A 14,678-nucleotide genomic window follows, 5' to 3' on the forward strand; every position below is an offset into this window, starting at 1 on the left:
TACTACAGCTACTCCTATTACTACTACTACTACTCCTACTACAACTACTCCTACCACTACCATTACTACTACAACTACTCCTACCACTACTACAACTACTCCTACCACTTCCATTACTAGTCCTACTGCAACTACTCCTACCACTACCATTACTACTACAACTACTCCTATCACTACTATTACTACTACAACTATTCCTACCACTACTATTACTACTACAACTACTCCTACCACTACTATTACTACTACAACTACTCCTATCACTACTATTACTACTCCTACTACAACAACTACTACCACTACCATTACTCCTCCTACCACTACCATTACTACTCCTACCACTACCATTACTACCATTATTACCCTTGCTTTCCCTCCGGGCCGATCTTATACTTCATAAAAGACCTAATACAAGTCTGGTTACCAAAGACAGTCAGTCTACTGTACAGAGATAGAACTTTCTGTGACTACTTCAGTACATGTAGCTATAGGTATTCTAGTGGTGGTCACTCAGACAGGAAGTCAGGTGCTTGCTAGGCAACCTGAGCCCCAATATCCTAAATAACATGGCTCAGGTCTGGATTCTGCCACACTGTATAATTCTCATTAAACTCATTAGGTATTGAATGTTTTCAGTGACTCCGCAGCATAGACAATCGTCTTGTTATGTCTCAATCACAATTCTATAAACTCTGAAGATCTTCTATTAAAATACAATATTCCGAGCAGAATAATTTACCACCAATCCCAATGATTATTAGTGTCTCGGCGCTTCTAGGCGGCTGTGACTTTGTTGTAGTGATCTGCATATTAGTCACTTAGGAGGGCGACATATTAAATCATCCCCCTCCCCCATGTGACATTATCCAGAGAAGTTTAATGGAATGAGCTGTCTGTGATCTGCGGCTAATAGCAGCCGGGGCTGGTGGCCATTAACTAAAGCGGCCTCATCAGAGCGGGCGCAGACAGACGGCACATTAACAATGTGACACTTGTAAGGCTGCGATGTTAATGTGACAATAATGGCCGCTGTCATTGTGTTTGCTGATAACAATGGCCGCCCGCTTTATAAACTACAGCCGTGACAGCGTTATTATCGCTGTTTGTTGAATCTGCCCATTGTCGGATGACTTAATAATGGACTGAGGAAGTCGTGAGAATTATTCCCTTTGTATAAAGATCTATTGTATTCTGTGCTCAGCTATTAAAGGGATCCGACCCCGCCATATAGTATTATAGGGGACATTGTCGCTATTATAGGGGGCCTTTTGGCTGTAATGGGGCTGTAAGCGAAATTGTGGCTTGGATGGGGACACTCTGTTGTTGTCATGGGCGTTATATAATATTAAAGTAAGGACCCTGGTGGTTCATAGCAGAAAAAACTATTCAGGCCAATGACCTGTCAGGTCTATAAAGCTTACATCTGGTCATTATGTGGCAGTGTTATTTATAGTTACACCTATACTGTATATACTACTTATTATAGGCCAAATTACTTGGGGGTGGGGGGACACTTATTTATCAGGAGCCTATAGACGCCACCTGCTCGCTGAATTCTTTCTCAGGCCTACACATCTGGGCCTGTGCTCACTATTATCTAATCCTCTTTGTGTTTCTTGAGCTAAACTTAACTTGGGTGTCCACAATACAGTAGACGGCGCCTCGGGGGGGTATTTCATGTGTTCAAACTTGTTCCGTCACCTTCTCATTTTGCAAGCTGTGCAAGATTTTGGACCTTCCCCCTCTTCTGTACTTAAGTTCTGCTGTATTATAGAAAATCATCAGACAAAGGGGAATTTCCTGGAAGAACAGATCATAGGAGAAGAGAAGCTGTAAGTCGTCTTCAGCGAGATATACGGTATATATTATTTGATGTGTTTTGTACTTGTATTATTGTTATAAAGGAAAGTGAAGAATCAACTTGGTGCTACTTTCATTGAAATATTCCAAGAGTCCTAATTCTTTATTTTTCCATTGACAAAGCTGTAGGACTTGTTTAATTGTGGGACAAGTTATAGATTTCATTGGTGCCTTTTGGGTTACCTAGAATTTATTCATTAACTCATTGAGGCAAATTTATTAAGACTGGGATTTCACATTTGGATTTACAAGGTGCAGAACAGAACAGGGGGTTGAGTTGCACGTTTGTGCATCTTAATAATTGTAATCTTAATCTAAGACAGTGGTTCTTAACCGGGGGTTTGATCGAACCCTAGGCCCTATGCACGGTTCATTTTGTGTACCAGTAAAAAAACATATACCTATGTCTTGAATTTGTAAAAAAATCTGACTAAAGAAGGGTTCGGTGAATGTGCATATGAAACTGGTGGGTTCGCTACCTCAAACAAGGTTAAGGTTATATCCACAGTAGTAATATAATCTCCAAAATTTATAGGGACAAAAAAAGTGCAATTTCATCATTAACTTTTCCAAATTTTCGTTTGCTTACACCATGCATGGTAAATTAGTAATATGTTCATTTGAGTCTATCCTTTATTTCCAGACCAAGCATGAGCCTCATAACAAGCGATAGCGGCTCACCCATTCATCCCAAAATGGGAACTCTACAGAATCCACGGAAGTTTTACAATCAGGATTTTAATACATTAAGAGAATGGCACCTGAAGAACTGCGTCTTATTTACTGATGAAACGTTCCCTGCAAATATGAACAGTATTGGATCACGTCTGAAGAATGAGTTCAATACTCACAAAATAGAATGGAAGAGACCAAAAGTGAGTAGTGAGTGAGAGGCAGTAAGAGCCCTGGAGATGAGAAAGATGCCTTTAAGAGGGATTAAAAGACCTAATGAGAACTGTATATGCTCTATAGAGATGAATAGGACTGCTGGTGCAGTCACTGTGTACATACATTACATTACTTATCCTGTACAGATCCTGAGTTACATCCTGTATTATACTCCAGAGCTGCGCTCACTATTCTGCTGGTACAGTCACTGTGTACATACATTACATTACTTATCCTGTACAGATCCTGAGTTACATCCTGTATTATACTCCAGAGCTGCGCTCACTATTCTGCTGGTGCAGTCACTGTGTACATACATTACATTACTTATCCTGTACTGATCCTGAGTTATATTCTGTATTTTACTCCAGAGCTGTGAACACTATTCTGCTGGTACAGTCACTGTGTACATACATTACATTACTTATCCTGTACTGATCCTGAGTTACATCCTGTATTATACTCCAGAGCTGCGCTCACTATTCTGCTGGTGCAGTCACTGTGTACATACATTACATTACTTATCCTGTACTGATCCTGAGTTACATCCTGTATTATACACCAGAGCTGCGCTCACTATTCTGCTGGTTCAGTCACTGTTTACATACATTACATTACTTATCCTGTACTGATCCTGAGTAACATCCTGTATTATACTCCAGAGCTGCGCTCACTATTCTGCTGGTGCAGTCACTGTGTACATACATTACATTACTTATCCTGTACTGATCCGGAGTTACATCCTGTATTATACACCAGAGCTGCGCTCACTATTCTGCTGGTACAGTCACTGTGTACATACATTACATTACTTATCCTGTACTGATCCTGAGTTACCTGAGTTATAATTCTTGTTCTTTTCTGCAGGAATTCTGTGTGGATCCGCACTTCACTGTAGGTGGGATCAGCTTATTTGACATTTTGCAAAGCCAAATTGGTAAGTATATTTTGTCAATATGAAACTTGCTTTTCTGCCCCTGATCCCAATACCATTCAGGGTTAGAACATTATTGGAACCTAGAATCTGGCACACAAGCTCCTGGTACTGTTGGACCTAACAGTATCTAGAGATACAATTGTAGAATCTAGAGATACAAATGTTTTAATGGGCTTGTCTTTTGCAGGTTCTTAGTGGCCCCTTATTATACCAGAGCCTGAGACCCCTGGTGGTCCCGCCTAGCCCCGATGTTCCTATGTCTAGTGGAACAACATTTACCTCTAAACATACATGTGTCTTGACCTTTAGATATGATTTAGCTCCTTACCCAGCTGTGTGACTCATTGTACAGTAGTCTGGACAAGCAGATCATTGATGGCTTACTTTACAGGTAATTGTTGGGTCTTATCCGCTATTGGATCTGTTACCTTGAAGCCTGGACTACTGGAGAAGATCATGCCACCAGACCAAGGATACTCCAAATCCTATGCTGGAATCTTCCATTTTAGAGTAAGATCTGAATGATTATTTATTGTGAAATCTCAGTATGTAGGATGAGCCAAAAATGCTGTATATCAAGAAAATTGCTACCCTAATTCTCTGCCATCTTGAAAGCCACCATATTAGATGCAATACAGTAACTAAAGGGAAGGATGAGAAGAGATGGAGGGGTGAGGAGGGGGATGAAGCTGCAGTCACTCAGCTTATAAGTGACCATACAGATTAGATTTAGGCTGATCATGTGTATGACATGCTTTAGAATCTGTTCATTGTACAGTAGTATGTTTTTTTTGTTTTCAGCTGTGGCACCTTGGCGAGTGGGTTGATGTCGTGATCGATGACAAGTTGCCATTCCTGGATGGAAAGTATTTATCGGTGCAGCCATCCTGCAAAAATGAATTCTGGCCTTGTCTCCTGGAGAAAGCTTACGCAAAGTAATTATTCATCTTGAAGAAAGGAACCTCATCACCACCCACGAGCCTCCTCGGTTCCACACACTTGAGGGTATTATGGGCCATGTAAAAAATATTTCAATTTTAAATTAATCGCTTTTTTTTTTTTTTTTTTTTTTTTTTTTTTAGATTTTTGGGTTCATATCAAAATTTACACTGGGGAGATCCCGCTGATGCCTTTGTGAACCTGACCGGTGGGCTGACCATGACATTTGATCTAAAGAGCCCCCAGGCCCATACTTACTGGAACATGATCAGTATGGCGGGTCCAGAGACATTGACGGCCTGTATCAGTGACAAACGGGTAAGCGGTTATGTCGGACCCTCGCAAATACGACCAGGGCATGCAGGTCGTGAGTCTTAGCAATACATCTATGGTGACCATTGTTGTCCCTACAGCCCTATTACTCAGGCTCATGCTAAATACAGTTTAGTCTTAAGGTGTTGAAAAGTTTTGTAAGAAATTTTTAAAGAAAGTTTTGAGCCACAGAGGGTGACATGACCATATTCTAGCTACTCACCACCACCACAAGGGGGCGCTAAGCTCATCGTATATGTAATTCAGTGAAGCCAATATAAACTGTCTTCAGTAGGTTCCTGCGCGCCCCCTAGTGGTGGCAGCAGACAGCCAAAAAATTAGATTGCAACTTTTTCTGATTGGTAGCAAGGACTTTGGAGATCAAGTTGGGCCTGGAATTAACAATGGAAAATGGTCAAACTGAGGTACCTGTTTTTAGTAATATCAAATCAAATCAAAAAAGCTTTATTGGCACGTCCGAATAGATATTTGGCATTGCCAAAGCTAGTAAAGGGGGGGGGGGAGTTGGACTCGGGTGGGTGAGTGGTGGGTATGGTGGGGGTGGGGTGGGTGGTTTAGGGTATAACAGTCCGTGGAGTCTCATCTTCCTCTTCGTTGGTGACCGCTATATGGGGAGGTGGGGTGGGGCGGGTGTATTGGGATAAATATAACAGTCCGTGGAGACTCATCTTCCTCTTATTAATGGTAACAATACTCCAACTCACCTTAAAGGGGTTTTTCGTTAAGGACACTTATCCCCTATCCACAGGATAGAGGACAAATGTCAGATCATTGTGGGTCCAATATCCAGGTCTCCCAGTGATTAAAAGAATTGGGGATCGGACGTCCCCCTAAAACATCCTTGTGAATGATGCGCCGGTCACATACATACACTGATGAGTAAAGGGTTTTTTTATTTCAATTTTTTTTAAAAAAAAATTATCTTCTATGTCATAGGGTTTTAACCCTAAGAACCAAAATATAAATCCAGTAATCTCCATTGGTTCGTGTAGCATGTAATACCTTATTTCACCCGTGGGGGCACTGTAGGGATATTGAATACTTGCTGCCATGTTCCTTCCCTGGGTACAACTGACCACTGGGGTTCTGGGAAGCAGGATAGTCTGTGATCTGCTCATTTTAAGGGGATCTTTTTTCTTTCCCTGAAGACATGGTTATAGTTGATGGACGAGATATGACGTCAGCCATACAATACTTATGATGTACTTTTGTTACTTACAGAGATCGTTGGCAGGCAGTCGGAGCAGTAGCCTCAACAATGTAAGTAGACAACCCGATTATATAACAGTCAGGGATGAAACCTTGGTGTAAAATTCCTAATAGGGCCACCACCTACCATGTGTCACGTATAATACTGATGTATTCCTGGGATGTGGGGTGCTTTGATCTCTTTAGGTACAAAGGGCAGGAGATGTCCCCAAATAAACAGGTAAGAAAATAATGATAAACTATAGTAACATCCGACTACGCAGAGATTGTTTGTAGTCTACATTGTTCTACATAGTAGATATAGACACAAGAGGTTTTTAATGAATACCATATGTAATTGGATTTCTTCTTATTACTATATGAATTGGAGCATTACAAAATTGTTGCAAAAGTTTACACGCCCTTTATATTTTTTTTACTTGAATTTCCATATCGATGTGTTATAATCTGTATCTCTTATAGGACAACCAAGAGCAGTTATTTAAAGACAACGCCCCTGAGGAAACCCATATGTGTAAGGTCACAGAGAACGGACAGGTGCGGCTGCAAAAGTTTTCATATCTTTTACCTTTCATCCTTAGATTGCTATCAATATGTTATTATAATCTGCATTCCTTATAGGACCATCCAGAGGAGATAATAAATGGCAACGCCCCTGAGGAACTCCCTACATGTAACGTCACAGAGAACGGGCAGGTAAGTGATGTGCAGATGGTTCATGGCGGGAGGTATAGGGACCGGAATCTGATAAATCTGCACCTATTAATATAATAAGGTGCTAATGTAAAGGAATCAATCTAATCCCCTGCTGAAATACTCTGTGCTGCACCTGCTATGTCACTGTGATCCTGTGGCCGCCCACTTAACATTACCCTCCTCCTTTGTGATCTTGGAATGAGACTATTAGATATACATCCTCCCATACTTACAATATACAACTAGTCAAGGGTATAACTAGAGATAATAGGCTCTGACTACGCAGGATTGTTTGTGGAGACAGATTATTATACATTGTAACCACATGTACAAAACTGAGGTTCTTAAACAAGACATTCTTATTGCATATAGCCCAATACAAAGGAGTCCCAAATGTCGCCATACTGTACTATCATGCTACTATGCAATACACTATGTACTGACCTCACTAACATGAGTGGGTAAGTCACTGCCTCTAATAAGATGAGCACACTTCTTTCCAGAAATACTCTGTGCTGCTGGGAGACCCTGCTCCTCCCACTATGTAATTTTCAGTCTGGGACCTCCCACTTGTCTCTATTCTCTTCCTCACATCATGACACTGCTTGTCACCTATAGCTCTGACAACACTAACCATAAGTGGTCAGGTCACTCATAGTCAGCACACTCCTCTCCTGAAATACTCTGTGCTGTTGGGAATGTGTTCCTTCCACTATCCATTGTAGAATTTCCAACCTATGATACATAGTCATTGATAGAACGAATCTATAATTTTATATTTCAGGACGTTTATACGGGGAACTGGAACTTAAACGCGCTGAGCAATGTAAGTAACTGGTCCGCCATATATAGCATGGGAATGGGCCCTTACATAGAGGATTAGGGGCCCCATCTGGGATGAATTTGGGGCTGCAGAGAGGGCTCAATTTAGGTTGGTCACAGCAGAAGGTATGGAGATTCTCCCATGAATGTACCTACATCTTGTGCGGAAAACACATGGACCCCTTTATAATCTATGGGGTCCATGTGATTTCATTGCTCACTGCTTTTTAATGTGTTTGGTATGCCGTTCGGGGAGTGGAATGCCGAACGCAGATGTGATCCAGGCCTAAGTTAGTTTTGAAGGTTGATGTACCCACTGAGCCAGTTTTTGTTTTGTCTTACCTACTATGTTATTTATATCTACTTACATGACAGAGGGGTCCTTGGGCATCTCATTCACTAGATCCCGGGTGTAACTGCTACCAGGGACATAGCTATGGAGGGTAGAGGAAGCAATTGCTATCAGGCCCTGGAGCCCCAAGTCACTCAGAGGCCTCACCACATCATAAGACCCCAGTATTATACATAGCACATGACCTGGGAAGTGGGTTCCCCTAAACTTTTGTGTATTGGGACCCAGGACCTTCTAGTTGCAGGCACACTTCTGACTACTGTGTAATTGTTGCGTCTATCCCCACCAGAAACTCCCGGAAAATCCTCTCCTGGGGAGCGGCATTGTGGAGCGGCATGCCTATTCTATAACAGACTACGCAGAGGTAAATAATGAAGATGTGGCCAATGATCAGGAGCCTGGTACAGGGGTACAGATAAAGTGGGGATAGCCTGTAAACATTGGGGCACACCAGTCATAAGGCAACGGAAACTACCCTGTTTCCCTGAAAATAAGACAGTGCCTTATATTAAATTCTCTTCCGAAATATATGACCTGTCTTATTTTCAGGGGATGACTTATGCAGCAGCTGGAGCGGGGCACAAACTTAGCGGAGCGCCGGCATGACTGCCGGTTGTAAGTGGTCCAGGAGGTGAAGGGGGGGTGTCTTATATTCGGGGAAACAGGGTAAGGAAATATTTTTTTCAGGCTGTTTAGAAAAAAAATAATTGGAACATTGAAACCATCAACAAGCATGAACACATACACTCATGATATAGATCAGTCCGGTCCCACCAAAGGCACAAAGTCAGTCAATGTTGATCACAGTATAAATAATAGAAGGAACCCCCTCCAACTTGTCCCCAACCTCAAAAAAACCTCTTGTTCTCAAGAATCCTGAAGAAGACATGAAGCTTAATCCTCAAGGGCTGGTCAATATCCATAAGAATTATAGATCCATCAACAGCAACTTATTGATGGTTTCTAATTTTTTTTTTTTAACACTGACAACTAAGTTAAAATATCAACAAAGGCAATAAGCAAATATTCTGGATAATGTGGATTTTACGCGGGAGGATGAAATAGTCCAAATACTGAAAGAAGGAAATTCCCTTTAATTTAGTGCTATACATGGTAAGACGTGTCCCAGATCCAATGATTGTCAGGGAGCAGTGGCTGGTCAGATGAGGTTCCTACTGACAGATGGATCCGCTCATCCCAAGTTCCTAGCAGGCCAATATTAGGACCACTGTGACCACCGCTATAACTAACCCCATACAAGTGTAACTGACCCCACAAGGGCTTTACTGGTCTCACAAGGTCTTTGCTGACCCCATAAATACTTAACTGGCCCCACACAAGACTTTACTGACACAACAGGGGATTTACAGACCCCACTATGGCTTTACTGACCCAATTATGGTATTAATGACCCCACAAAGGATTTATAGACCCCACTAGGGTTTTACTAACCCCACATGGAACTTACCAACCCCACTAGGGATTTACTGACCCCAATGAGTATTTATAGACCCCTCACAGGGGATTTACTGACTCCTCTACTGCTTTTATGACACATGAGGACTTTACTGACTCCGACAGGGGCTTTACTGACCCCGTCAGGGCTTTACTGACCCTGTCGGAGCTTTACAGATCTCATTGGGGCTTTACTGACCCCGTCGGAGCTTTACAGACCACATTGGGGCTTTACTGACCCCGTCAGGGCTTTACAGACCTCATTGGGGCTTTACTGACCCCGTCGGAGCTTTACAGACCCCATTAGGGTTTTACTGACTCCCACAGGGGATTTACGGACCCTGCTTTGGCTTTATTGAGTGATGTAGAAAACTGCAATTATAGTTGGATGTAAATTGTAAGATTCAGCTAAAAATAAAAAAGCAACCTTTCAATTTTACTAGATGATTTTCTTCCTCGGAGCTCGGCACAAAGAGACCAATTAAAATGTTTCACTTTTTTCAGCACAAAACCTCATTTAAAAGGTAAATGTTAACTCTGATGAAGCCGCGGAAATCGCTCAGTCACAGCAAGTTCTCTACCGCAGCTTAAAATAACGTAGGTTCGTGTTAGACCTCGTGCACGTGGCAGAGCCGTGTGCGGGAGGATGTGCTGGGAAACATATAGGCTCCACGGCTCTGTAGTATGGAGCCATCACACACGTTGTGCCGCCATATGGTGTCTCCATACACCGCTATATTGTGCAATTCTATCTATAGCCTATATACGGATCTTAATCAGTCCCATAAAAGTAAATGCAGCAGAAGATCACCTAGGGGACCACTGCGGGACCACCGGCCCAATCACATGGGTAATGGAGTGTATAGGGGATAAGATGGATAGAGAATTAGTTGCTCTCATGGGCAAACTTACCTTATGTGCAAATTGGTTATTTGGTTACTATATATCAGTGTTATTTGAGACCTGTATTATGGTGTTTGCTTTGACAATGTGGTGTTCTGTTATTATATCATTATGTATATTGAACTGTATATTGTTATTATTTGTGCACTGTATTACGGTATTTTTATTGTGCGGCACTACTACTTTTGCAGTGTATTGAGGCAGTGGCATGGTTTAGCATTGTTTCCAAATGATATCAGCAGCATATTCAGGTACACAATGTCCCCATAGACTGCTTTTCGGGTTGTATTAAGCATTTACTGATCCATAATACTTCCATATATTATCACTATATAAAGAAATACCACCATGTTAGAAGACTGCTATATAAAATTACCGCTATATAAGACTACCATTTAATACTGCCATATAAAACTTCCATACAATACCTCCACATAATACCGCTATATAAGATTACCATATAATACTGCTGATATATAAAACATCCATATAATACTGTTATATAAAACTGCCATGTAATACTGCTATATAAAACTTCCATACAATCCTTTCATATAATACCGCTATAAGATTACCATATAATATTGCTGATATTGAAAATGCCCATATAATACCGCTCTATAAAACTACTATATAATACTGCTATATAGGACTGCCATACAAAATTGCCATATAATACCCTTATAGAAAATTGCCATATAATACCGCCGTAAAAAATGACCATGGGCGTGTTCTCATCTCTTCATAGGTTCCCCTTGGGAATGGGTTTGTGAAACTCATTCGAATATGGAATCCATGGGGGTTTGGAGAATGGAACGGGAAGTGGAATGACAGGTAACTATAATGGGGGGCATTAGGGGGCTTCGCAATAGTGTCCTAAAATGTACATAAAAGGGGCAGAAAGTGTTCCAAAAATTACCAAAAATATATCTCACTCAGGGGTCTCTGTGATTTTTTTCATAGTATATGGGTGTCAACATTTTCATAGTGCTTCTCGATAACCTATTCTGTATCCGTGTCCTTAGGTGCCCCTTATGGAAGGACCTGAGAGAGGAGGACAGAATGAGACTGCACAGAAACAACGATGATGGAGAGTTCTGGTACGGATTTGCTCTGTCCTGACCTCTCAACTTATTATTCTACTACCGACCCATCGTCTTTAAGTCTGCTAGCTCCATTACAAGCATAGTAGAAGTCTCCAGATTTAGAGGGGTTGTCCAAGATTAGAAAAACATGGCTGTCTTCTTCCACAAACAGCATCACCATTCTTAGGTCTATTGATGTGAACAAAGCTGAGCTGCAATACCACACACAAACTGAGGACAGGGGTGGTGCTGTTTTTGGAAGAAATTCTATGAATTGGAAACCACTTTGGTGGTAACTGACCTCATTTGCAGTGGCAAGTCTTGGCATTAGGAAAGAGTAGCCAGATGGCTGGTCAATGCCACTAAAGACTCATGGGAATCTGGGTTACCATACGAAGCCATGACTAGTTGCTTAGTGTGACTATGTCATCCCTTTCCACCACCAAACTTCTAAGCACAGACCGGTTCTTCCAATATAGACATTGAAATCACGACCAGGGTGCCCAAGACGGTGCAATATTATTACACAATTGTCCATTGTTGGACTGAGGTTGGGCCCACCAGATGAAATTATTCCTAGTCCCATAAAATTCTTCTGCTTGACCTTCATTGTGTTAGATCCTGAACTTACTGGAATTCTGGTGGGCCTGAATGGAGTGCTAAACCACTTGGGTTACAGGTCAATAGGGTTACAATAGGGCATCACGTTGGGGGCACTATCACAATTTCCAATGACAATGCCACACCTTGCACACACTGCATTAGGAGGTCAGGTTGGGTCTAGGGAGACATCTGGGCAGCCATATCTAGTATTCATGGGTCGCCAACCCAATTGGTGGACACTTTGCTACACAATCACTATCTCCATTGCACCAGCAAAAACAATGAACAACAACAACAAAGAACTGTGCAAGGCATCATCCCGAGACCCCAATGGATGACACAACCACACAACAACTGTAATATTCTGGCTCCAGATATGGAAAGTCCTGCACACAAGAGATTTGTCAAGTTATTGGACGTTTAGTATACTTTGTATATTTCAGGATGTGCTGGGAGGATTTTGTTCAAGAATTTTCTAGAATCATCATCTGCAATCAAGTTCCTAATTTTCTCGATTGGGGAGATCAACACAAGAAATGGTACCGCAAGATGTTCCAGAACCGGTGGACAATAGATAATATTTCTTGGAAACAAATAGATAAAGGTAATTATTTTTAGGTCCACTCTACGTAGAGTAAATGATGGTACGTCAGTGATCAGATGATCACCCAGATCAGCAGATCCTTGGCAGCCCCACTGCTTACTCCCACTGCAATGGGGTGAATTTGCCATCCTTTAATAGCCGCCCCTCCGGTGATTCCGAAACAGTTGGAATTTTTTCTCTAGCCCCCACTGTTCCTGAGCAATTAGTGCTGTTAGTTTTGATGTCTGATATGGTAACTAGACTCCCTAATGTCAAGTGGGTGATGTCAGTAAGGCCTGCTTCTGCCTAACACCCACTTGACATTAGGGAGTCTAGTTATATATCAGGAATCAAAACTAACAACACTGATTGCTCAGGAATGGTGGGGGCTAGAGAAAAAATTCCAACTGTTCCGGAATCAGTGGAGGGGAGGCTATTAAAGATGGAGAGAGCTCAAGTTGGTGGAGTAGGGTTATTTTACAACTACTTCTATCCTTACTCTCTATTAATACATGTGATCATCACAAATGAGAATCTGCCACAATGAGACACTATAGGAGCAGCTCCCATTCTTGCAGACTCCAGTCGTCTTTATTTTTGCAAAGACTCAAGTCAAATGATAAAGAAAAATATTCATTATAGTCTTTACTAATAAGCGGTTGCTAGTATATAGTATTCCCCTTGGTATGGAAAAAATTCCAAAGGCTTAGGAATCAGTAAAGACAAAAAGAGCTTGAGATGGTGGAGGTGGTGAAAGGTGCTCTTTAAGAAATGGTTGTGCTATTCCTGGGTGCAATTCCAGACACAACCCATGGACAAAAGAGGCGCTGTTTCAAGCTGCAATACCAGATACAACCTGTGGACAAGAGGGGAGCTGTTTCTGGATAAAAAAGCAGATCTTCATTTGCTACCAGATGTAACGTCTTTCTTGTCTCTAACCACATTTTTTTTTTTTACATCTACTGTATATGAGGATACAATCTTATTATACGCAGATTTCTTGCTGAAGAATCCTCTGTACAAAATAACGGTGACCGGATCTGATGAGGTCAAGAGCGGAGTCAACGTGGTCATATCACTGATGCAAAACAGCAAGAATCGGCAGAAAGTCGGTGAATGGCTGCCGATCGGCTTCGTGCTGGTAAAGGTAGGTGGCGCCTCGGAGGATGATTGAGATACATGATCTGTATGTAGTGGAGGAGGACGGGCGGTGACTATAATGTATGAAGGGGGCAGAGGTGACAGGAAATGGATAAAGTGATCGGTCGCACAATACAATGTATCCCGTGTTTAGCTAAATGTTACATTGATTATATTGGCTGCGCTCATTGCTCAGAAATCTATAGCAGACGATCTGGTAGGATTTGCTTATTTGTGTCTGTTAGGGTGTATTCACACTAAGTATACGCTGAGCTGATTCTGAACGTAAAACACAAAGCAGATCCCATTCATTTCTATGGGAGCCGGCATATGAGCGCTCCCCATTGAAATGAATGGGCTGCTTATTTCCCTATTGGTTTCAATGTGATACGCCTTCTGATATGTGATCTATGTTCTATTTTGTAACTTTCACCCTCTGATATGTATTCTGTGTACAATTGTGTTACTTTCACCTTCTGATATGTGATCTATGTTCTTTGTGTAAGTTTCACATAAAAAAATATGGAGTGAGGAGGGTGGACTTACTATTATTCAAGTAATACCAGGTAATAGTAAATTATTAACATGCTATTTTTACCAATATATCACCCTCCGTTGTTCTTGTGTGTCACAGCTCTCAGACTCTGAGGAAAAGCCCCTAAGTTCCATCTTGACTCCAGAGAGCACATCTTGCATGAAATCTTTCAAGAAACACGATGTTACTGATGTGTTCAATTTGGCACCAGGGAGATACGGCGTCATCCCGTACACCACACAGAAGGAGCACGAATCTTCATTCCTCTTGCAAGTCTTCCTGAAGAGTGAAGGCTGCTCAGAGTAAGTAAGGGAGCGTTCACACTACCGTCGGTGTCC

The 14,678-nt window shown here is 41.7% G+C and overlaps 2 protein-coding genes across 2 annotated transcripts in view; both read left to right on the top strand.

Annotated features, from left to right (window-relative positions):
- LOC142196879 (calpain-13-like) overlaps positions 1 to 14,678 on the top strand; it is a 347,930-nt gene that overhangs the window by 95,426 nt on the left and 237,826 nt on the right. The window lies entirely within an intron of this gene.
- LOC142196881 (calpain-2 catalytic subunit-like) lies at positions 1,813 to 14,646 on the top strand. Its single transcript, XM_075266867.1, has 16 exons — positions 1,813 to 1,832; positions 2,504 to 2,735; positions 3,616 to 3,685; positions 4,077 to 4,195; positions 4,487 to 4,620; positions 4,768 to 4,942; positions 6,179 to 6,217; positions 6,629 to 6,703; positions 6,788 to 6,862; positions 7,647 to 7,688; positions 8,326 to 8,400; positions 11,143 to 11,228; positions 11,420 to 11,494; positions 12,526 to 12,686; positions 13,661 to 13,812; positions 14,440 to 14,646. Exons 2-16 carry the CDS (start codon positions 2,511 to 2,513, stop codon positions 14,644 to 14,646), a joined length of 1,710 nt encoding a protein of 569 aa, XP_075122968.1. The 5' UTR covers positions 1,813 to 1,832; positions 2,504 to 2,510.

This window comes from Leptodactylus fuscus, chromosome 3 (assembly GCF_031893055.1).
Source record: "Leptodactylus fuscus isolate aLepFus1 chromosome 3, aLepFus1.hap2, whole genome shotgun sequence".
NCBI classification, from domain to species: Eukaryota; Metazoa; Chordata; class Amphibia; order Anura; family Leptodactylidae; genus Leptodactylus; species Leptodactylus fuscus.